General features: G+C 32.9%; 1 protein-coding gene across 3 annotated transcripts in view; it reads right to left on the bottom strand.

Annotated features, from left to right (window-relative positions):
* Positions 1–25,757, bottom strand: part of RNF13 (ring finger protein 13) — a 115,861-nt gene that overhangs the window by 40,659 nt on the left and 49,445 nt on the right. For 2 of the 3 annotated variants that reach the window (XM_010980552.3, XM_010980551.3), the window contains exons 5-6: positions 10,515–10,602; positions 1,869–1,959 (exon numbers count right to left, since the gene is read on the bottom strand). In XM_010980552.3, coding sequence (XP_010978854.1) covers positions 1,869–1,959; positions 10,515–10,602 — 179 coding nt within the window. Of the gene's footprint in view, positions 1–1,868; positions 1,960–10,504; positions 10,603–25,757 lie in introns of all 3 variants that reach the window. The other variant, XM_031449177.2, reaches the window with a different exon arrangement.

Raw genomic sequence — 25,757 nt, 5'->3', positions numbered from 1 at the left:
ACTGGCCATGAATTGATAATTTTGAAACTGAATGATCAGATTCATCATATTCATCTCTCTACTTTTAAATATGTTTGTAAGTTTCCATAATAAAAAGTAGAGTAAATTAAAGTGTAGGTAGGCAGGCAGGCAGACAGACTGACCAACAAGCCAGCCAGCAGATAGATGAAGCAGACAGTATGCGCAGGTCTACAATCCCTCATGCACAGGTCTGAAACCTAAAAAGCTTTAAAAAGTAATGTTTGCAATTCCTTTGATGGTCAACCTGAACTGAACTGACATGATAAAATACTCATACATTCATTGCAGAGAGATATATATAATTTGTTCAATTATGGGATGCTGCCTCAAATCCTATTGGGACTGTTACTTAACTTTTAAAAATCTGAAAGTGTTTCAATTCCATAATACATCTGTCCCCAAGAGTTGGGATAGCGATTTTGTGGACTTGTATTAACATGGAAAGGGTCTAAATATTAAGTAAATAAAGTATGTTACAAAAGTACTAGGTATTCTATGGTACTATTTTAATGAGCACATTATCACTAATTAATGTCAGCATTCAAATACAGAGGAAAAAATTAAAAACTTTTTAAAAACAGTAGCTGTTGTTAGAGAATAGCATCATAGGGACTTTCATTTAAACATTTTATATTTCTGGAATTTTCCATATTTTACCAGCAAGTATATATTACTTTTTAATTTAAAAAGTGTGACTTTATAATTAAAAACAAAACAAAACAAAATACTCTTTAAAACACATACTAAAATACATAGAATTTTTCTAAATGATGGAATATCAAGGTAAAAGCAAGTGGTAGTTCTCCCTTCCTATCAATTACACAAATCTGGCTGATAAAATAGCACCCTGCTTAACTATTCTTCATATAACATCCAAAATTAATTCCCTAACTTAGTAAAAATGTTCTGAGCATAAAATATGTGAACAGTATTTTAAATATCAAAACCATATAGGGAAAAATGACAAAAACCGTTTAAACAGAAAACCTCTCCCCGTCCTTTTTATTCATATTCAGCCTCAAATATTTGTGGATATTTTCCCCTCCTAAATATTAGAACTGAATTTCATTGTGCCAATTTCCCCTTTTGGCAAATGTAAATAGTAAGAGATAATAGTAACGTCTAGAGGGTTGTTGTGAGAATTAAATGTAACAAATGTAAAAGCATTGCTTTCATGAGTGCCTGGCACTTGCTAAATCCTTCATAAATACTACTGCTTTATTATTAATATTGTTACTGTTCTTCTTAGTCAGAAGTCTGTTCCTGTCCACTGTTTTGGGGATCTGTTTCATGGAAGAAGCTCTGAAGTGTGAATTGCACTGTTTTCTATATTAGATGAGACAGTTGTGCCTTAAGTTATAGTTTATATGTTACTTTAGTAATGAGATTTGGGGGCGAATTCCATATAAAAGTTTTAAATTCCAAGTGAAACTTTTTAAACTTAAAAACAATTTTTTTGTCTTTGTAGAAGTTAGTTACTTACCATACTGTGTTTTGAATTCTTTATTTATAAAATATTTCTTTTAATAAAATACAAATACGTCAATGAAAAGTATCATATAAATATAAATCACAATGCTTCTAAATACCAATGATTTAATTAAACTATAAATGGGAAAGTTTGGTTATCTTTTAGCAACATGGGTGCCTTAATCTCTCTAGCATAAATTTATTTTCAATATGTAATTATACACAGGAAATACTATAATAAGTATTAAAACCATAACTTAAGAAGAGATAATTTAGTACAAGAGAATACAGTCTGAAACAACTAATATTACACGATTTTACTCTACTACAAAGAATAATTTTAAGCTACATGATTTTTTTTTGTATCTATTACTTACCCTTTTTCATATGTGAATTCATCTTTCAGGGAATTAGCTGATGATTCGCCAATAAAGACAGATGGAATGTCAATTTTCTTTAGCACCTCAACTGTATAAAACAATAATAAAATTATTCTTTAAAGCCCATACTTAGTGTACAATCAACTTTCTTCATAATAGCAGCAAATGCAACTGGAAACAATTACAATCAACTTGAATTTTCTTCTGATTTCCTTTAAAATTTTCAATCTTGATTTCCAGATTGCAGATTTATACCACCATCAATATAGTTGAGAAACATTATTACATTTACAATAATGAAAGCTAACATTTTGCATTATATGTATTACTGCAGTATCTCAATAATCCTATGAAACTGAAATATAATTCTTATTTTGAATAGTTCCATTTGATTTATTCCTCTACAGGCATGATTGACTATTAGTAAAAGAAAAATGTAAAGTTTTCTTTCCACTCATAACTTAATTCCTAAACAAAAAAGTGAAAAAGCTTTTTTTACATACCCAATCCCAGGAAAGGTGTAAGCCAAAGAATGTAAGAAAAGACCATTTTACAACAGTCTGAAAAATAACACCACACATCTAAGACTTTTCAGAGTGAAGAGCTGAGAGGAGTTCAGGAAGGGTATAGGATAGGGAAGCTGGGTAAATTTCTACTTCCTCCTGAGCCTGAAATTCATGGTGAAGCTTTGTGTTTTGATTGCTGTCTTAAGAAATTTGACTTTTACATCTATATTAAAAAAAAACAAAATCAAATGCCAACAAAAAAAGACCTTTGTAAAAATTACCCACTACTCATGAAGTAAAATAAAAACAATCCTCTTGCTGTTACTATTTTAAAAAGCAGCCATATTTTTATAGCTTGAGTTAACTGAACAGATTTGGCTTTAGAGAAAGTCTATTTGTTTTCTTTTGTTATGCTTTTCACAATAACTCTGTTTTACATTTCTTTAAAAAACACATATTTATTATTTATTTAAAAGGGGGGTGGATACAAGTTAACAGGAAGAAAACTGAACACAACCATAATTCTTCCCAACCAAAGACAAAGCTTTTATTTGAAGTAACATAAACAGTTCTAGAAGCTTCAACAAATACATACAACAATAATGTAACCACCATGACAAGATATAAAATGGTTTATCATTCCTCCAAATTCTCTCAAGCCTCTTTACAATCAACCCCTCCCCCAGCCTCAGCAACCACTGATGTATTTTTCTTTCTTATAAAGACAAGTTTTAAAGTCTTAAAATCTTGGTATCCTTAGCAGAGTAAATTTTTTTCACTTTCAGATTGTTTTGATTTATGCAAACGTAATCATTTGTTCCACACGTTCTGTTTTTCTCTCTCTCAAACACACACACAGACACATAGACGCAGACACACACACACACACACACACACACACACACACACACAGACAGAGCCCATATCATATAAGCCCCAGGAAGGAAGGAACCAAAATGGTTAGTTAAGGAATATTTAACCACTATTTTTATATTAATGAGATCAATAAATATTTAAATTTTTATATTAATGGGATCATCAAATAATGGGAGAAAGTGTAGGCTTTTTTCCCACTCAATAGGATAACTCAGATATCCTGTCATGTCAATGAATAAAAATCCAATCTCATCATTTCTAATAGCTGCAGAGGTACTGTTATATAACCATGTATATTTCAGGGAGATATTTTCTATCATGCTAAGAGATCTTTCTCTTTCATATATCAGTTTAAAATTTAGTTTATTTAATAATTAAAACTTGGAATTGTATACCCTTTGTAAAATATTTTACTCTTCCATGAAGATACTCCCATAAACTCAAAGAGGAACTTTTGGCATGTAACTACTGGCTTGTAATTATTGGAAGTAATATAACTTCCTTGAGTTATGGTATCTAAAGAGATGTAAAAAGCTCCTCACTTTAGTCAGAAGATTAAGAAGGGAGAAAAGGATGCATGCAGCCCCTATCAAATCACCAATCGCATTTTTCACAGAACTCAAACAAAAAAATTAAAATTTGTATGGAAACATAAAAGACTCTGAATAGCCAAAACAATCTTGAGAAAGGAAGTGAAGGAATCATGCTCCCTGACCTAAGACTATACTATAAAACTATAGTAATCAAAACAGTATGGTACGGACACAAAAACAAACTCATGGATCAATGGAACAGGACAGAAAGCCCAGAAATAAATCCACACACTTATGGTCAATTAATCTATAACAAAGGAGGCAAGAATATACAATGGGGAAAAGACAGTCTCTTCAGTAAGTGGTGCTGGGAAAACTGGACAGCTACATGTAGAAGAATGAAATTAGAAAATTCTCTAACACCATATTAAAAATAAACTCAAAGAATTAAAAGCCTAAATATAAGATCAGATACTATAAAATTCCTAGAGGAAAATATGGGCAGAACACTCTTTGACATAAATTGCAGTAATTTTTTTTGGATCTATCTCCTACAGTAATGTAAACAAAAGCAAAAATAAATGAATGGGACCTAATTAAACTTAAAAGCTTTTGCACAGCAAAGGATACCATAAACAAAATAAAAAGACAACTTACAGAATGGGAGAAAATATTTGCAAATGATGAGACCGACAAGGGCTTAATTTCCAAAATATACAAACAATTTACATAGCTCAATATCAAAAAAACAAACAACCCAATCAAACCTAAATAGACATTTCTCCAAATAAGAAATATAGATGGCCAATAGGCACATGAAAAGATGCTTAATATAGTTAATTATTAGAGAAATGCAAATAGGAACTATAATGAGGTACCACCTCACACAGGTCAGAATGGACATCATCAAAAAACCTACAAATCATGAACACTGGAGAGGGTGTGGAGATAAGGGAACCTTCTTACACTGCTGGTGGGAATGTAAATTGGTGCAGCCACTATGAAGAACAGTATGGAAGCTCCTTAAAAAACTAAAAATAGAGTTACAATCCCACTCCTGGGTATATACTGGAAGAATACTCTAATTCAAAAAGATACATGCACCCCAATGTTCAGAGTAGCACTATTTACAACAGCCAAGACATGGAAGCAATCTAAATGTCCACATTTAGATAAATGGATAAAGTTATGTGGGATGTGTGTGTGTCTACACACACAACGGAATATTACTCAGTCATAAAAAATGAAATAATACCATTTGAAGCAACATAGATAGACCTAGAGATTATCATACTAAGTGAAGTAAGTCAGACAGAGAAAGACAAATAGCATATGATACCCCTTAGATGTGGAATCTAAAATATGATATAAATGAGCCTATTTACAAAACAGGAATAGACTTACAGACATAGATAACAAACTCGTGGTTACCAAAGGGGAAATGGAGGGGGCAGGGGTTTGGGAATTGGGGATTAACAGACATACAACTACTATATATAAAACAGATAAACAACAAGAATCTACTGTATAGCACGAGGAACTATATTTAATATTTTATAATAACCTTCAATGAAAAAGAATCTGAAAAAGAATATAAAGAATATATTTATGTATAATTGAATCACTTTGCTGTACACGTAAAACACTGTAAATCAACTATACTTCAATTAAAAATTAAAAATAAATTAAAAAAAAATAATGTAGGCAAATATGCATATCCATCTTGGAGATTTTATAATATCATTTATCTACTGAAAATAAAACCAAATATGTTTTAGTTCACAAAATACTTTAAAAACACTAAATTGTAATTCTGATCCATAAAACAGCTCTGTGAAGTATATTCTGCCAAGTAGTATTATCACATCACAGACAGATTATAATTTAAATGGCCAGCCCCAACCTCTCCAGATTTATGTACCTAATTGCCTATTCAATATCTCCATCATTTGATTGACTAATAGATGTTTCAAACATTATTTCTCAAACAGAACTCTCAATGTCTCTTTCCCTAATCAACTCTACTCCTACTCTTTCTCATCTTTGTAAAAAGCATAACTATTCACCTAGTTTCTCAGGTTAAAAATCTTGGAGTTCTTGACTCTCCTTCTTTTATTCCTTATATCAAACCCTATCAACTTCAAAATACATCCATAATTCTATCACTTCTCATTACAGTCACTACTAACACTCCAAATTACCATCACCTCTTGCCCAGCTGCTGCAGCTACATTCTAACTGGTCTCTCAGTTGGCACTCTTGCCCATCTTTCACCTTCAGTCTATTTTTAAAGAACAACCAAAGTGATCCTTTTAAAATGTGTCACCTCACACCTCTGTTTAAAACCTACATAGAACAAATTCCAAAGTCCTACGAGACCCAACATGATCTAGCCAGTGGCTCCCTTTCTAACCTCATTACCTGCAACTCTATCTCACTCCCTTGTTCACTCTATTCCAGCCACTGTGGTTTTCTGCCACACCTTGAAAACACCAAGTATGCTTTATCTTTGAGCCTTTGCATTTGCTTGCTGTTCCCTTTCCTTGGAATATCCTCTTCCAGAAATCTGTGTGGCTCAGCCTCTCACTTTAGACCTATGCTCAAATGTCAGAGCTTCAGAGAAATGTTCTCTGCCCCAATGTTCACAGCAGCACTATTTACAATAGCCGAGATATGGAAGCAACCTACATGTCCACCAACAGATGACTGGATAAAGAAGATGTGGTATGTGTGTGTGTATATGTATATGTATATGTATATGTATATGTATATGTATATGTATATGTATATGTATGTGTGGTATATGTGTGTGTGTGTGTGTGTGTGTGTGTGTGTGTATAGGAATACTACACGGCATAAAAAATAAAATAATGCCATTTGCAGCAGTATGGACAGACCTGGAGATTGTCATTTTAAGTGAAGTAAGTCAGAAAGAGAAAGAAAAATACCATATCATATCACTTATATGTGGAATCTAAAAAAAGGACACAAACAAACTTACCTACAAAACAAACAGACTCACAGACAGAAACACAAACTTATGGTTACCAGTGGGCAAATGGGGTGGGAAGGGATAAACTGGGAACTTGAAATGTGCACCTTTTGGGAAGTGACGGAAATGTTAGCTATCTTTATTGTGGTGGTGGTTTCATTGGTGTATATATTACCACTACTTGACGTATAACATACCTCTTTGCTTATGTGTTCATTTTCTCTCCCACAACAGAATGCAATAATAATAATGACAGCAGTAATAATACTAGCAGCTAAATAACCCTCGAATGACTACTAAGAACGAGGCAGTCTTCTAGATGTTTTATATGTCGTCAACAACAACGTAATGAATGAAGTACTATTATCATCCCCATCTTACAGATCAGAAAAACTGAGGCACTGAGATGTTAGGTAACATTCCCAAAGTCACACAGGTAGTAGGTGGTCGAGCTGGGATTCAAATCTTGTAAGGCACTACCCAGAAGCCACACTTTTAACCACTGCCATTCTGCTACCTCAATGAAAAGTATGAGCAAAGCCTTAAAGCTGTATTATTTTCTGCTGTAGTCATGATGCCTAAAACAGCACTTGATGCAGAGCAGGCTGTCAAAAAATATTTGCGGAAGGAAGAAAGTAAGGAAAAAGGGAGAAGAAACAAATCCAGACATATTGATAACTTACTCTGATCATACAGTTAGGAATTTGCACAGCCTAGACTCAAACCTGAGGCTCTGATTCCTAATGTTGGCTCTTCCCACTCTGCCGTGGAAGGGTTTCCTCATTCCACTGCCTTTCATATGATCTTTACGATCTTGTCAAGTCAAATAAAAATTAAAATCATTCACCCTTTTACAGATGAAAATAAAGGGCCAGGAAAGGTTAGTAAATTTTCCAGCAGCACAGGTTAGTTCATATATATCATCTAGCCTGGAATAAACCACATTTCCTGGTCTTGGAGTTTGTGTTTTCCCCACCACATTATTCTGCCCCTGAAGATGACAAATGTGACTGGCTCACTGTCCTAGCTGAAATGAAAACAGACACATTCCTGTGTGAAATGTTGGCAACAAGGGGCCTTTAAAACTTTCTTTTGTTTCCATATATTAGAACCTCTGCTCTGTTCCTTGTGGCTATGATCTAAGTCTAAAAAAGAGGGATAGATACATACTTCTTTTAATAAATCCACGCTTTCTTTTCCTCTACCAAGTAACAGCAAAGATAAAAATGGTAAAGATCTTTACAACATGTGCTGGAAATATGAAATGTTCCAACTTACACATACTCAAGGATGGAGTAAAATGTTACAGAAAGTAATCCAAGTAATAAAGTCAGGAACCAAAATTCTAAGCAATCTTTGAAATATAGTAACTCAGCTGGAATATTTCCATAGCAACAACAGAATTATATGGTATGTGCCACTTTTGATATTTTCTCTACTTTCTTTAGGAACTGACATGATTATCACAGAAAAGGTTTTATTACAAAAACAAAACTGGTGTTAAAGGGAACTGACACTTCCAGCTTGCAAAATTTTTATTAGAAGCATGTCAAAAGAGTAAACAGTTTACAAAAACTAATCAGTTTATCCAACCCAAACCCCTTGAGAAGTCTTGAGGGTTGCTAAACCCTGGGCCCAGGCCTTCAGCAAAACACACAAAGAGTAAGTAACTTGCTCAAAATCATACAGCCAATACAAGTAGGAGCTTAGGTTTGAATTCAGGCCTATTTTTAGAGTATGTATGCTTTCCATTTTGCCAATATTGTATACAGGTCACATAAGTGACTCACATGGGAGGTATCACGTGGGCTAGTAAATTTTTCTTTAAAGGAGATGATTAAAGGAGAAGAAGGAAAATGTGTCAAATCTGCACTACCAAAAGTACTAGTCTACTGGGTAAGTAACATCCCTTCATCGGTTCCTCTGATTCCTAAGCAGTGGTTGTCAAACTTTTTGAGAAATGCCAGAACTTCTTAAGGGTACTTCATGAATTCTGCAATTACGAATTAGTTAGCTGGAAAATTAAAATGATAATTTAAAATATAAAGAAATTAACTAAGGAATTTATTACTTAGTTTTATTCTTTATATATATTTTTGTAATTTTGCCCCAGATTATACTAAGGGTAAGAAGGAAAAAAGTTCAACTCAACAACAACAAAAAATACTGTCTCATGTTATAAAAAGATTTTTTTTGGTCAAGGAATCCAAAATACTTCACATTGAGGATGTAGCTATTTAAAGTCCTAAATACATTCCAGTGGAGTATATCAGTACATAGCTTTATATCTGTTCTTTGCTCCAAGATCTTTCTTGCATGTATGACTCAATACAACTTAAAACAAGAGGTATTACGGTTATATACTAAAAGAAAAACAAAAATAAAATAATCATGAATGTTGGCAGTGTATTTAGTGTATTTTGGGTTCTGAACCCAATTGCCAGTATGTGTGGGGATCTTCCCTGCACCATCAAGCAACTCAGCTCAATTCTGATATTATTTCCCAGGAGACAGCATCAGATTCCACAGGTTAACGGTTTAGTCTCACAAGAATCCCCAACCCCCACTTCAGACACCAGTGGCCAGTCCAAGTTGTCACCTGTGTTTCTGACTCACCAACTATAGACTGAAGGGTCCAACAACCCTTACCCCATGGGTTCAATAAATCTGTGAGAGCAGCTCACAGAACTCAGAGAAACATTTTACTTACTAGATTACCAGCTCATTATGAAAAGATGTAACTCAGGAACAACCAAATGAAAGAGATGTATAGGGCAAAGTAAACGGGAAGGGATACGGAGGTTCCATGTCCTCTTCAGGAGCTCAGTGCTCCTAGCACCTCTATGCTTCCACCAACTCTGAAGCTCTCTGAGCCTATCCTTCTGGGTTTTTAATTAGGCTTCATTATATATGCATGATTGATTAAACCACTGGACACTGGAGATCACTCAACCTCCAGTCCCTTGCCCCTTCTCTGAGATCAGGGTGTGGGACGGAAAATTCCAACCCTCTAATCACATGGTTAGTTCTAACAAACAGCCCCCAGCCTTTGGTGTGGTCCTAAAGTAGCCTTATTAACCCAACAAAAGACACTTTTGTCACTCTCACTAAATTGAGTGAAAGCACCTATCTTAAAAGTCACTATCTGATTAAAGCCAGTTATTTCATTAAAATTGGCACATTTTCCCTTCAAGCTAATATTTAGTAAAGAATAAGGAAAGATATTCCCATTTTGAATGAAAAGCTATAGGCATGCCAATGTATGTTAAGGGGCTAACAATAATCAACTGGTGGTATAAGAAAGCACAAGTATGGGCTTTGAAATTCTACAAGAATACAGTAGCTACTCAGTACATCTGCATATCCTAAAATTAATGTTGTGAATCCCTAAATAAACCACAAAAATTCTCCTATGGCATTCCTAACTCAATATGATTATCTCTATTTAAAGCCTGGTTTTCCTTTGATTTTTACCAAAATATCAACGGATCCTATAAAATGAAACACATAGGTTAAAACAACAACAATGACAACTAACTGTTCCAGAAAGAACAAGTCAATTCCACTTCTGTTGTGAACAAAGTTGTCCTAAGAGGATTAAGAATTGGGAATTATCTTTCTGACAGAGAAGAAATCTTGCTTTTTAAACAGAAAATGAAAGAAGAGAAATTCTGTCAAGTTTTAGTTTCGAATGATCAGTCAAACAGGAGAGAAGAAAAGTGATACCTGTACTTACTGTCGTTGGATCCCATGCTAATGAGGTCATCAGAATCAACATTGTGAACTATGGCTGCTTTGTATCCTGCTCTCTGTGCATTTAAAACCTGCAAATTAGAAAACAGTCATGATATGAGGAATAAAGTCTTTGTCATAAGGTCCCTCAAATTCACAAACACAAATCAACAAGTCCATAGCATATAACTAGGATGAGATTATGTATGCGTATATATATATAAACAGATCTTAAGTGTGTTCCCGAAACATAATCAATGATTTACAATTGATTATCAAGGACTTCTTTAGATAGCTTCTTGATTTCCTTCATGGCATTAAGTGAAATGAGAAGCAAATAAAGGGAAGACATACAAACTACCATACTAAAAGGATCCAAAGCAATAAACCTGTCTAGCTCTAGAGAGGTAGAGATTTGTGATCAGGCTCAAGAGTCATCAGCCCTTGAAAACTCAACTCTACCTCCACTACTTATTAGTGAGATAAACTTGGGCAAACTCTTTCTTCCTTAATCCTCAGCTTCCCAACTTTAAAATGAGAATGACAATATTTTTCTCATATGTAATGTAATTTTAAATGCTTAATACCATGCCTAATGCATAAAAATGAGTCAAATAAAAGTTATTCTTATTATTAGCTTCATCATCGACCATTTTCTTTAAAATTCCTTTCTAAGGCTTTGAAAGAATTAAAAATACCTCTAGCCTGAAGTTGTTTATTTCGGTTCTATCTAGCCATACAATCTTTCTTAAAGCTAGTCTCCAAATTAGTAAGCTTCACACCATAAGAATATGGCTAGATGTGTGGCAGAATTTTCTTACATAAAAGATTTGAAAAGTATCCAAACATGTTACCACACCTCACTTTTAAAACAATAATCTGTTTTAAATAAAAATAAACCCAGACCTAACCTCCTTTTTATACCATCATTGGACCATTTGGGAAAAATAAAAAATCAGATCATTATTTGTATACTTGTTAAATAAAATGAAAACTGGATACTCAAAAAATATATACATATATATATAATATAGTTTTGAACACTTGAAATACTTCTGAATACTTTAAAACTATACATATAGTTTTAAATACTTAATATGGTAAGAAATTCTTGAAATATATTACCTCATAATCAGTACATAATGGTGTCTCTCAAAGTGCCTCTTTATAATACTTCTAAAATTAATTTTTAAAAGAATTTCCAGAAGGTCTAATATTAGTTCTGTTTTAGTTATTAGCATATAATGATTCAAAATTCTACTATAATTCAATAAAGATAAGACCTGAATCAAACTCAAAGAGTGAAGGAAAGCGTAAGAGTTGAGTTTTTGAGAAAAATGAATGCCCAAGTATTCTATAGGCTCTGGATTTGAATACTAGGTAAGAGAAATGAGGCTCATGCAACCAATCCCATCTGGCAAGAGTAAAATTCTCTTCTACATTACCCCTGCCTTCTCTGAAACTACCATACCCCACAATGCAAGGTGGAATTCTGAGAGACAATAATGTGAATCAATCAGAATAATTTTATCCTATTACCACAAAACTCTGAATCTGCAGTACCTCAAAGAATTAATATTTTGTTCATCTTTACAGGTTCTATAGCCCCTATGAAATAGCCTGACACAGAGTAAGCACTCATTAAATATTACTTGAATGAGAAAATATATAAAATGTGTGCTTAAAATAATAGCTCACATTATAACATTATAAACACAAGAGATAAAATTAGGCAGAGTTTTTTAAAAAATCAATTAAAATGGCATAAATAGTTCACCAACATAGGACCTACTGCTTTAATGTTGGGAATAGTAGCAAGAAAATCAACCAGCAAACAAAACTATTACTAGGAACGTTTTGCAGTCATGCAAGTAAACGTCAATAATCAAAAAAGTAAGTTTACTATTTTTTGCCTATGTGTGCATGTTTTATTTTAGGTAGATTTTCTTATCTAATTAAAATTGAGAAAATGCTAGCCCCCACAGCTTCTTCCCCATAGATTTTACTGCCTTCCAAGGAGAGGGAAAAAAATTTCTTAAGTTTTATATTATTATATAGTCATTATATTATACAGTCATTATATTATATAGTCATTATATAATCATACATAGTCATTATATAGTCATTATATTATCATAGCAGTATAGAATTCACTTAGCTTTTATTTAAACAAAAGTAAACTTGGCTGGAGTTTCTACCAGTTTATCTGATGCTTTAATGACCATTTAACTGTTCCCAAAAAGCTAACCAAGTAACTAAGAAATGTTTCTTTCACAAATCTGAAACACAACTGTTCCCTGAGATACAATTTAAGAAATACATAATTTATGTCAAAAGCTGTTCTTTGCTAATATAAAACTTAAGTTTTACACTTCTTTTTAAAGCCAACTAATACACAGTCATTGAAATTACATGATTTAACTGCTTCACTGTAAAATATATATTTGTGAGCAGATACATTCTAGGATACAGAGAAAGGTAGTCTCAGGAACTATGATAAAGTATCAGAAATGTGGTTCAATTCAATAAGCATTTGCTGAATTTACGTAACAAGTAAGGTACTGTGTGTTGGGCACAATGCAAAACTCAAGGCAGATCAGAAACAATCATTTTCCTCAAGGAGATCCAAACAGGTCAGGTGCTCTCTGGTCTCTTCTTGCTCACACTATCACCTCTGCTTGGAACAGGCCTCGTCTTCTGAACGCCTAATCTGGCCTTCAGATTCCATTATCTCCGTGAAATCTGCCCTGTCCCATGCCCTGTTGCACAGGATGCCCCAAGTGCAGTATAACTGCTTCCTGCTTTGAGTTTTTATATCAATTTGTTATATTTTTCTTAAATATTTTACATACTGCCTTATATTATACTTGTGCATACATGTACTACCTCATTTACAGAACAAGCCTTCCTGGGGTTCTTAAATCTCTGACAGCTGTCTATGTGTGAACTTTCCTGGTAAGAAGGGACAAAATAATCATCAGTTTTACAAGAGGCTTTCTGAAGTGCAAATTAAGAATCATCAATATAAATTAATGGGTTTACAACAATCTACTATATGTGTAACTATACTGGTCATTAGATTCTTAAAACTGCACCAAGGAACTGAGGAAAACTTTCTTATACATCCAAAATGCAATTGGTTCCATTAACACAATACAAAATTATATCAATACCAAAAGCTGTTCTCTAATAATAAAATTTCTAAATTAGAAAACCACTAATTGTCACATGTGACAATGAATATATATATGTTCATGTATAACTGAAAAATTGTGCTCTACACTAGAATTGGACACAACATTGTAAAATGATTATAAATCAATAAAAAAAGTTAAAAAAATTAAAAAAAAAAAGAAAACCACTAAAAATGGAAGGAATTCTGTAAGCACAAATGTGAGTTCCAAAAAAAGAGAAATGTTTTCAAAAAATGAAACAAGGCTTTCCCAAGGTTTTTGTTGTTGTTTTTATTGATTTTTAAAATAAACTAATGAAATTAAATCAAGAAACATTAACATATGGACCAACAGGCTTATGAATACAAACAAGGACAGTATATCTGTGTTTATGAACTATGTCAGTCAAATTAAATTACATCTTTAACTAAGCAGCAGCTGGTATTGTCAAAAACACATGAGGCAGAAATAAGACCTAAATCATTCAGTAAGCATGTGCCTGGTTTCACATTCATAAAATGCAATTTCAAACACATGTTGTCACATGGAGGCAACAAACTCAAAGGTTCATAAATAAAAAGCATGCTCAGTAACCAAACCTAAATTCCAAAAGAGCCATCAAAGCTGAAAATTACATGAAAAAGTCTTCCGAGCTGTATATTGCCAATCTGCCCTTTAAAGGAAACTGATCAGAGCTATTGGCCCAAATTGTGGTATCAGAAATAGTTTATATTGAATCAACATATTAGCAGCAACTCAATTATATAGATCAGGTTGCACCTTACCAAGAGTTTTAAGGAAGTATGGGACTGCTGGCTTATAAATAGCCAATATACCAGAAGACAGCAGACTGCTAAGGGAAGAGACTTCAGTAAGACAGGTTCTAAAAGGAATCCTGGAAATGACACAGTAGCTCATCTTATTTCCAGATTAGACAAATTATTAGTACTGACACTAATAAAACAGGCCTTGGAAGAAGAAAGAATTAATTGCACTGTCAAGATGATCATGAGTAGAGATCTTTTAAGGGACACACAGGCATGAGGAGCTGTGGGGGAACTGTTGATAAAGCATACATAACAAGGCTCCAGACCAAAGGCTATATGCATGAGTAAAAGAAGCCTCTATGTGCCATTGCTTTACGTATATTATCTCTAATACCTAACACATCTCTACAATATAGATATTCTTTTCTATATTTTAGAAACGAGGAAAGATGAGTAAACGAAACTGCCCCATAAGGTCACATTTAGGCAGAGCTGAGATTTGAACACAACTTTATCTGATTAGATAGAGAGGCCTGGGGTTTCCCAATGAATGGAGATGAGAAACAGGATTATTAACCTTACTTAACATTTTGCAAATGTCTGGGAAGAGAAACTGAACTGAGAAAGCATCAAGACTTAGACAACATTAATCTCAAAATCTTATGGGCAAAATAAAACTTACATACAAAACAGAGTATAAGCCAAGAAGCAAAGTACTAAAATAGTGTGATGGAGTTTAAAGAAACTTAGAGAGGGAAAAAGCTCTAGGCTGAAATACAGCAGATTTTATTGGACGTGGATTACACTTTAACAAAAAGAGGAAATTTGGGCTAACAGTGGAAAGAGTTGAGGGGAAATTTCTCACATGAGAGGAATGGAGAAATAACAAGACAAAAGGCAGGACCTAACAAGGCATATTAAAAACAAAACAAAACAAAACAAAAAATTTTTAAATGACCTTACTAAGTAAAGAAGAGTGGTACTGAAAGGAAGAAAAGCAGAGGAGATAAAAGTATACTCTTGGAAGGAGATTACTTGGATTCAGATTCTGTCATATACAAGCTGTATAAACTCAGGCAAATAACTTAGTTTCTATAAAATGGGCATGATAATACATTCAATTTTTAACGTTATCCTGAGGATTAAATGATTTGTTATATGTAAAGCACTTAAAATAGAACTTAGGTACTGCCTGGCACACATTAAATAAAGCTAGTTATTATCACTGCTACTGGTTTTTATAGTTGCTGTTGGAGACAGAGGTGAGGAGAGGGGAAAAAAGGGACAGGTAGTGCCATACCTTGAAGGCCATTCAGAAAAGTAGACGTGGGATCGCCTCTGCCAAGGCACTTGAATGAGGGGTTGACATGGCTAAAGAAATCCTTTAGAACAATCTGCAAATACTTAGACTGACATGTAGAGGACATACTGAAAATCTGAAAGTTGTTATGACAAGGCAAGATGATGGCAATGAAGTGAAAGACCATTATTTTTTATTCCTTTTCATAATCAGTTTTTGATTCTAAGAAACTCAGGGAATATCCTTAACCAAAAATGGGAAAGCTGACAAATGAAGCTTATTATCATAAGGAAGAAGAAGGAACGGTTCTGAGCACACTAAATTTGAGAGGTAGCAAGGTTTCTACACACAGATATTCTAGGTAGGTAGAATTTAAAGTATCAGGACTTGAGATTAAAATTTACAGATTTTCAGCACATTAATTCATTTATTCACTCAACAAATATTTGGAATAAATATAGCCACCTGGTTGTTAAAAATAATTAAATAAGCCTCTAATAAAACATAATTCATTCACATTTTTACATATCGTAGAGTCTTCAATCTCCTTTAACATCTATACATGAACTGAATTAAGTGGACTTTGCTTTTCCCCTGGAAGAAGACACTACAAATAAGCAGACCTGTGTATTTTTCTAGGTTATACACCTGCAAGAAAGGTAAAAATCCAAGAGGTGACTTTCCTTGATGGAAAAAAACCTTGAAAAGAATTTAATTATTTTATCAGTCTGTCTGCTCATGTAAAATGAGCACACTTGGAACAAGAACATTTTTAATGTAAAATGTGTTTCAAGTTCTAAAGACTTTATCTGAATTATAGTGCTATTTTTTCCATGCATGGAGAATAATTTGTAATGTTTGAACAGTAGTGAAAGGCAAGCTTGAAACGAGAATTACTTCAGACAGACGGATGATATTCCATGAACACCATACATGCATCTCCTGTAGATGTCCACAGTTTCAGAGGATACCCATCTTTTTCTTTTAACTTTTTTTATTGAGTTATAGTCATTTTACAATGTTGTGTCAAAGAACATCCATCTTTAGGTGATAGGCAAAAGAAGTTTGATTTAGAATAGAAGCCATTTTAAATACTTTCTCCTCCAATTTTAATGAGAATACAACCTTAAGTTTAGATCATTATTTCTACATTTTTATTACAAGTGTAAAAAGGTGATTGATTTTAATTGGGAAGCTGAAAGAGAATATTATATTGAAATATTTCAGATTGTAATTCATGCAGAATAAAAAATATATGATTTAGAGGAAAATTTCAGTGACAAGTTATAGTTTTATTTACTTAAACAAGTAAAGTAGTAAGAACAGAAGTAGAGGAAGACATACTGAATATCAGGGAAATTTAACTATCCTGGTTTATCTATAAATGTAAAAATTACATCTATCTGAAGATGTATTTTGAGTGCTTAACCACTAGGAAGAGAATGACTAAACTTTCTTGAACTCCCTTTAATCATGTGATTTATTTTCTTTTTGCTCTCAATCTGCTTTCCGGCAGAAGGACATTCTGAGGACAATCAGAAAATTTAAACACCTATTCTAATAATTAGATAGAATATACTTTCTAAAAAAATATATATATATATATATAATATATATATATATAACACATATATATTTTAAATATATATATATAAAATATATATATAAATACTCTGTATTATTAGATATAGTACTTATCAATAGTAAATTTCCTGAGTGTGGTAACTGTACTTTGTGAACATGTAGGAGAACACTGCTGTGTGAGAGAGAGAGAGTTATGAGGCACAAAAGACCAGGCTATTCCAAAACAGTTTAGGCAATTATGATATAAACTACAAGCTTTTGTCTTAAGGGCATTATTTTTCTAATACCCATCTGAGTACTTTGACAACCTGATACATTTAAATCAAGGCAATATCACAATAATTAACTGTAAATAGAATAATTTTCAACTGCTATAGTTCATTAATAAAGGACATAAATGTGAACTAATCTAACCATGTTCTCAAAAAAGATAAAACCAAAATCCTGCTGCTTTAAAGATAAATGGAAATCACAACATTAGAAATCTAAATTTGTGATATTTTGTATTTTAAAGTATTACCTGAAAAATTAACAAAAGATAATGTTTTTATGGTTCTTGGTAAAAACATTATTAGAAAACTAAGCCTGATATTACCTTGAAAAACAGAGATCAGATAAAATAACATTTAGAGCATTCTGAATGCCAGACGTTGTTTGTTAAGGAAAGAACTATGTTGTTTATTGGTATGTATCTCAAGCCTAGAAGAATCTCTCTCACAAAAATACTTGTTTAATTAAACTAAATCACAAGTAAGATAATTATCTATCCAGCCCTATCCAGCATGATATATGCTACAAAAATGAAATTGCCTTTTATTTGTTGCTTAGTTCCCCCTTAAAAACATGCCAAAAATTTTACTTCAGTCATTGTGGATAAAAATTTTTCTAAAATATTTTGCATTTCCCCAGCTGTTTCAAGGAAGACACCAAACATAATGTGACCTTTTCTAGTGACATGGGGATCATCATGAACGTGCTTCACTGGACCCTAGATGGGTTTTCTCCTTAATGTTAAGTGTCAAATGTCACTTCCCTTCTCTCTGTGCTTACTACCTTTAGTGGTCATTACAGCCTCGCTCCACCCTTATATTCTTTTCTGTAGTAGTGAAATAAAGAAGTACACTTGATAAGAATTCTATTCTTAAAAAAAAAAGTTAAGTACATAAAAGTTCCAAGAAAAACTGTCAGGAAGAGTATATGGTTCTAAAGCTGAAGTTTTGTGACATTTATTATGGTGGTACAATGGCATGTTTCCTTCTCTTGTTTTAGGTTATGTTCTGAGACCGCTGCCCTTTTGATAAATGGCATATTACAAATGTATATGTTTGTTTAGTATTTAGACTTAGAGATAAAGTTGAATTTGTTTCATTAGATTTTGGTAAGGCTGGTAAAATCTGTGTTTGGATGAAGAGCGATATTCAAGTAGAGCAGAAAAAGCCAGAACCCTTGGAACTTTAACCCTTAATTAAAGATTTTATGTTATGTCCCAGTGGCAGCATTTTAAAGTCAATCTTTGTATATGGGAAAGCAATTTTTAAATACTGAGGGTAGTGCAAATTGTAGGTAAAGATAATTTAGTGGACCGGGGTGAACTTTTTTTTAATAAAAGGAAATTTCATATATCAGAGTATTTTAGCTAATACAGGTAAATACTATTTCATAAGACCTTATTATAGGCTGTGTGTTGTATATGTATTGGGGCATGAGTAAAAATAAATTTCTTAGCGTGCGTTGAAGTCAAAAAAGTTTGAAACTCATTCATATGGTGAGTTTTTAATGTTCTGTAGGTTGTCTGCAATCAGAAAAGAGATTCGTGCATTTCCACTCATTGCAACAGTATTATTCTGTAACATGCCATCACAAAATCAAAGTCATTAACTTGTATGTGAATGCAGTTGTTTCAAATGAAGTTTTAATATTACATCTGGTGTTCAGTACATGATTAGTACTAAAGATTAAAAATAAATCTTTAAGCACAGCTATTTCTGATGCTTGCTATTAGTTTAAGGATGCTTTTCTTTAAAAAAAAACCTTTTACTTTTATATAATGAACTATGTCAGTTAAACTACATTAGTTAAAAACTATGTAAGTATTTAATTTTGAGAATTGCAATTTAAAGTTAACAAACGTATCCATAAAATACTCTCTAGTTACCTATGTATATTAAAGTGCATATTAAAATGAAGGCTCTGACCTAAGTTCATATTTTTTGGATACTAATAGGATTCATAGTCCCATCAAATCTTAATTATTTCTCATCCTAACTCAGCAGAAGTTCCATTTTAACCCACACACCACTGTTAATAAAGCTTTTTGGAAGAAATTTGTGTGCAACAAAAGGACAACTATAAACTTGCTATCAACCTACTAGGAATTTCCAAATAATGCCAGGGACTCATACTGCACTTGCAAAATAACTGATAGAGCTATTACAGTGAGAATTTTGATGCTCAGCGCCACCCAGTGACAGATCTCTGACTACATTCCTCTCTTTACTGCCTCTTCATTTTGGTGTTGCAGGCACTAAACTATAAGCTCAGCACATAGAACTGCATAAAACGTTAAGTCCTACTACCAGGAAGCTGAAGTGAGAAAAGATATACCCATGGGGCTTTTTAGGCTGGAATCAAATGAGAAGGAAAAAAAAAAATAGTATGGAGCAAAAAGTAATCCACAATAAAGAAATAGGAAACGAATACTACTGCTGGCTGGAATTTGCTCTGACCTCAGCAAGAATCTTTCCCATCACAAGCTTTTTCAAACACAAGACAGAAAATGAGCAGCTTTAATAAGCAAACACTTTGTGGTATACTTAACATCATTTTATTAAAATATTCGAAATTACTGCAAAAATATTCCAAAGAGGAAGCTCCTTCCTGAAAATAAGATATTAATACTAGTTTAATATGATCTGGAGATGAATTAAATATAAAAGACAAAGAATTTACCTAACAAAGTCTTTAATGAAGTCTAGTTAAGTTAATTAATAACATTAACTAATTAACATTAGTAAGTAACAGGTCTCTCTTAAGCTGAGTAATGAGTACTCAGATACTTATTTTACTATTTAAATTGTACATACAAATACTTTTTCTGTGTATGATGTGTTTTAAAATACAGAAAGGAAAAAAGTCAGAAAAAAAGAAAACAGCATAACACAGACCCTGGGTGGTTTTGGAGCCTGACCTCTTCCACTACCCACTCCGGGCTCTCTACTGGGTTTTGGCACTTCCAGCAACCTAAGAACTGGAGCTTCATTTTACTTACCAAACTGTATGGGACCTCTGTGGATCCTCTGCAGAAAATGTGGCATAACTCTGCTTCTAAATCTTTCCAAATGCCAACTGAAAAAAAATTCTCTAGAAAACTGATTTTCTTTTCTTTCAGAATTGCCAAGACAAAGCAACAGTAATTCAGTCATCAGCCTGGGCACAAACTACCCATTTTTCCCCAACCTGAATTTCTAACACAGGATAAAAAAGCTATTTTCTCTACAAAGAAAAGAAATGAAGTAAAGAAATTAATGGGGGACTTAGAGAATAGAGATAGTTCTCAAAACTTAGTTATGATCTTCTATTAACTGAAGAAGAAGGAAGAAATTAAAAACTAAAATCTCTTTCTCAAGTGACCAAAGCAAAGCAAATGAGAATGGAACAACAGTAGAAGTTTCAGATGTGAATGTAAAAACTATTAATTCTATCTATAGAATAAAAATTTCTGGGAATACTACAGGACAGTAGGAAATAAACAATTGTTGAAATAAGATCCAAAACTGCAGCAAGTAATCCTGCCAAGATTAAATCCCTTTCCCACATCATTCTTTCCTGTACGATATTTTAGGGTCACTACCCGCCACACTGGGGAGAGCTACTCCACGGAAAACAGTACTAGACCCTAATGACAGTACTAGACCGTAATGACATTTTAACTCTCATTAACAGTTCAATGACATAAGCCATCTTTCCCTCTTTCTTTAGATTCCATCTTTCTTCCTTAACTAGACATTCTTCATTTAATGTGTATCTGAGTAATCTGAATACCCTAATTTTGAAATAAAAGAATTGTGTGGAATCTGTAACAAAGGAGTCAAGAATAAACAGTAGAGATAAGACAGTCTCTTCAATAAGTGGTGCTGGGAAAACTGGACAGCTACGTGTAAAACAATGAGATTAGAACATTCCCTCACACCACAAACAAAAATAAACTCAAAATGGATTAGACACCTAAATGTAAGACCTGAAACCATAAAACTCCTATAAGAGAACATAGGCAGAACACTCTTTGACATAAATTGCACAAATATTTTTTTGAATCGGTCTCCTAAGGCAAAAGAAATAAAAGCAAAAATAAACAAATGGAACTGAATTAAACTTAAAAGCTTCTGCACAGCAAAGGAAATCACTGACAAAATGAAGAGACACCCAATGAATCGAAGAAAATATTTGCAAATGACATGACTGATAAGGGGCTAATATCCAAAATACATAAACAGCTTATTCCACTCAATATCAAAATACAAACAACCCAATTAAAAATGGGTAGAAGACCTGAATAGACATTTTTTGCAGAGAAGAGATACAGATGGTTAACACATACATGAAAAGATGCTCAATATCACTAATCGTAAGAGAAATGTAAATCAAAACTACAATGAGATATCACTACTCCTGTCAGAATGGCTATCATCAAACAGTCTACAAATAATAAATGTTGGTAAGGATACAGAAAAAGGAAACCCTTGGACACTGTTGGTGGGGATGTAAATTGGTACAGCCACTATGTAAAACAGCATGGAGGATCTTCAAAACCTAAAAACAGAACTACCATAGGATCTAGCAATTCCACTCCTGGGTATAAAGGTGAGGAAAACAAAAACACTAATTTAGAAAGATACATGCACCACAGTGTTCACAGCAGCATTATTTACAATAGCCAAGGTATGGAAGCAACCTAAATGTCCATCAATAGATGAATGGCTAAAGAAGATGTGGTATACAATGAAATATTACTCAGCCACAGAAAAGAATGAAATTTTACCATCTGCAACAATATGGATGGACCTAGAGAGAATTATGCTTAGTGAAATAAGTCAGAGAAAGACAGATACTCCATATTGTCACTTATATGTGTAATCTAAAAAATAAAACAAATGTGTGTAGCAAAACATAAAACAGACTCACATGTATAGAAAACAAACTAGTGGTTACCAGCGGGGAGAGGAAAGAGGGGAGGGGCAAGATAGGGATATGGGATTAAGAGATACAAACTACTATGTATAAAATAGATAAACAACAAGGATATATTATACAACACAGGGAAATAGTCATTGTTTGTAATAATGTTAAATGGCGAATAATCTATAAAAATATTGAATCACTATGTTGCACACCTGAAATTAATATAACATTGTAAACCAACTATAATTCAATTTTTTTAAAGTATATGTATGGAAGAGATATATAAATAAAGTTACTGGCATTACATTGCTTCATTAGGTTAAGGTAAAGTACATGTAATTTACTATTTTTCAGCTTTGTTCTTTCATTGAATATTACTTTCCTCGTAAAAGAAGAGAACTTTGCTTTGTTGTTTTAATATTGAATAAATTTGTATGTAAAGAAACCTAATTATTAAAATACAGATATTTTTATCAAAGGGTGGAAGAAAAGAATAAATTAATAAATTAACAAACTAGTAGCAGAACGCTGTTTGAATCATATATGGGTAGAAATATTTCTCTCCACTGAGTATCATTTAACACATTCCTTTACTGGAATCTTGCATATGAGATTCTGAAATAGATTAATAACAAATGTTACAAATTACTTTGTAGCAATACAGAAAAGAGTAGGAAATTTTAAATAATGATATTAGATGACTTTGAGATATTACAGAGTTTAATTTCTACTTACGTTCATATTCCCTAGCTTAATACTACTGAAATAAAAGTGCAATTTTGAGACTACTACAAAATGTATCAGCCTGGAGATCTTGAGAGAGGATGATGAAAGCTAACCTAAAAAGGAAAAATGGAGGACTATTTTGTAAGATGATGAAATTTCACTCCAGAATTTTTATTATTTATTTATGATGATTATAAGGTCATCTAAATAATCCAAAAATGTTTATGTTAATTTTTTAAATTCTCATAAATATTTGGACCTAGAGAAAAATGTGGGATAAATGACTACCTAGATTTAGAAATACTTCCAAGAGCGTTGAGTGAAATGAACATGAAGCCAATAGAAGGTTCCAATAATGTTGTTTATTCCCTAATCTAGTTAAATTTAATGGTAAGCCCTTTGGATTTTCTGAATTAGTTCATTCAGCAAATATTTACTAGTAATTTACCAGTGTCATACAATGCATTAAGCACTTAAGCTATGGAATCTAAAACATTATCTTTTCCCTCACAGAGACTGGCATGGGATTAAATAAGAAATACATAAAAAGAAGTGATCTATTCTGCCTTGAAGAAAATCAGGAAAGGTTTCAGATAAATGATACTTAATCTTAGACCAAAAACAAAGTCAGATTTGCTGGGCAGACAAGCAGAGGGAAGATATTCCAGATAAAGGACATGGTAGAAACCAAGATAGAGGGGGAGAGACCACTTCACATATACGGGGCCTTGTAAGTTCCTGAAGGTTACGGCGAGAGGACAAAGTACAGACGAGACTTGAGACAGACAGAAGTCAGGTAAAGCAGGGCTTTGTATCCCAGCTAACTTTTGTAAAAGTCATACACCAACATAAAGTAAGAACCAAAATATTTCTTATCATCTACAATCCAAATGTAACTCCATCATGCCCCTCACACCCCACAAAAAACTGTGGAGGGAATAAAATCTAAGTCCTTTCAGCCTCTTGCAGCTACAATTTTTAAAACAATCACTACAGCATAAAGTGGTAACAAAATTTAGCAGAAGTACATGCCTTGTACCATTTCGGTTTACTAAGCTTCCCTAGAGTTCAGTTAAAATAAAGAAAATTGACTATTTGAAGAAATTGTTGATTTAGCATTAAAACCATATGGTAGAAATATAGTGGACTGCAATGACAGAGGACAGATTTCTGAAAACTAATCTTTATTTGGCTATAAACACAGAAGTTGGTGTGGTTCTGAAAGTTCTATTTTAAGTGACTATTTTAATGTTCTTAAACTAACCAGGTAATTTTACAAAATTTTTTAAAATGTTATTCCCCACTGGGATGTCAATTCAAGTCTTTTAAGAACTCTCTGCCTTAGAATGCTACAAAGTCATTTTTTCTAACTGAAAGATTTAATATAGCATTAATTTTTTCACCAAAGAGCCAGCAATGTTTTCTTAATTTCAAATACTCAGAAAAAATTAACATTTCCAAACAATTATATTTTGTCACAGTAAAGAACAGCATTGTACAAAGATAAACAAAATAACGTTGTTTGGCTTTTCCTATACAGAGCTGTATTTTTCAGAGGATACAGTTTTTGTCAGTGTGAGTCAAAGTGATTGTTTTCTAATTAAGCAGCTGGCATGTAATCAATAGTTCTTCTTACTGGCCTTCTGGATAGTACACATACCCAAACACTGACTCTGGGTATGGCTTTTGCTGCATCTCTCCAGGGCAGATTGAAAGGCTCAAGTGTGCTTTTCTTGATAAAAGATTAAAAAATTAAGACAGTGCTCTCTTTATTTTAAAATGTTACAAACAACTCAGTTTCCTTCCCTCCAAAAATTGTTAATTGCATTTCTGCTGTCTTATTGGCTATCTCTGGGTCACAAACCACTTGGAATAGTTTGTATACAGAAAATCTGCTGTTTCCTTTATTCTAACACACAACTTTCACTTCATCATTTACTTTTGAGGAAGAATAAGAGAAATCTTAGATTCTTTTATTGTAGCATAATATTCATGTTTTAAAAAATCTAAAGAATTATAAAAAGCAAACCCTGAAATACCCACCACCTTTAATCATTTGTAATATCTTGATACTATTTTATTTATTTACTTACTTATTTTCTTCTCTCTTATGATGTCTACAATGGAAAAGGTTCCCTTCTCCAAGGAACGCTCTGTAAGACAGAGCCAACTCTCTTTTTTCTGAGATTTGGGTGTCACTTTGGATAGGAGGCATGACAAAAAAATAACCTTGCAACTACTCTCAACTGTAGCATACTGTATTAATTAAGCTTTTCTCAGTACTCAATCCCAGGATGCTACATCAGGAATAAGGAAATTAGCTATTTTTCTAACTATTCTCTTAACTCACTGCATTCATACAAAATTACACATATACATGAATGAACCACTACTGATTATCTACAAAAGATATTTATTTGCAATTCAGAAAAGAAGTACCATACATATATTATAAATGATTAGGTTCTACAACATACCTAATATAAAACCATACATAATCATCAATTTGGAAGCCCAGA

Source organism: Camelus dromedarius, chromosome 2 (assembly GCF_036321535.1).
Source record: "Camelus dromedarius isolate mCamDro1 chromosome 2, mCamDro1.pat, whole genome shotgun sequence".
Lineage (NCBI taxonomy): Eukaryota > Metazoa > Chordata > Mammalia > Artiodactyla > Camelidae > Camelus > Camelus dromedarius.
The sequence above is the reverse complement of the archived record's forward strand: the minus strand, read 5'-3'. Positions and strand labels throughout refer to the sequence as shown.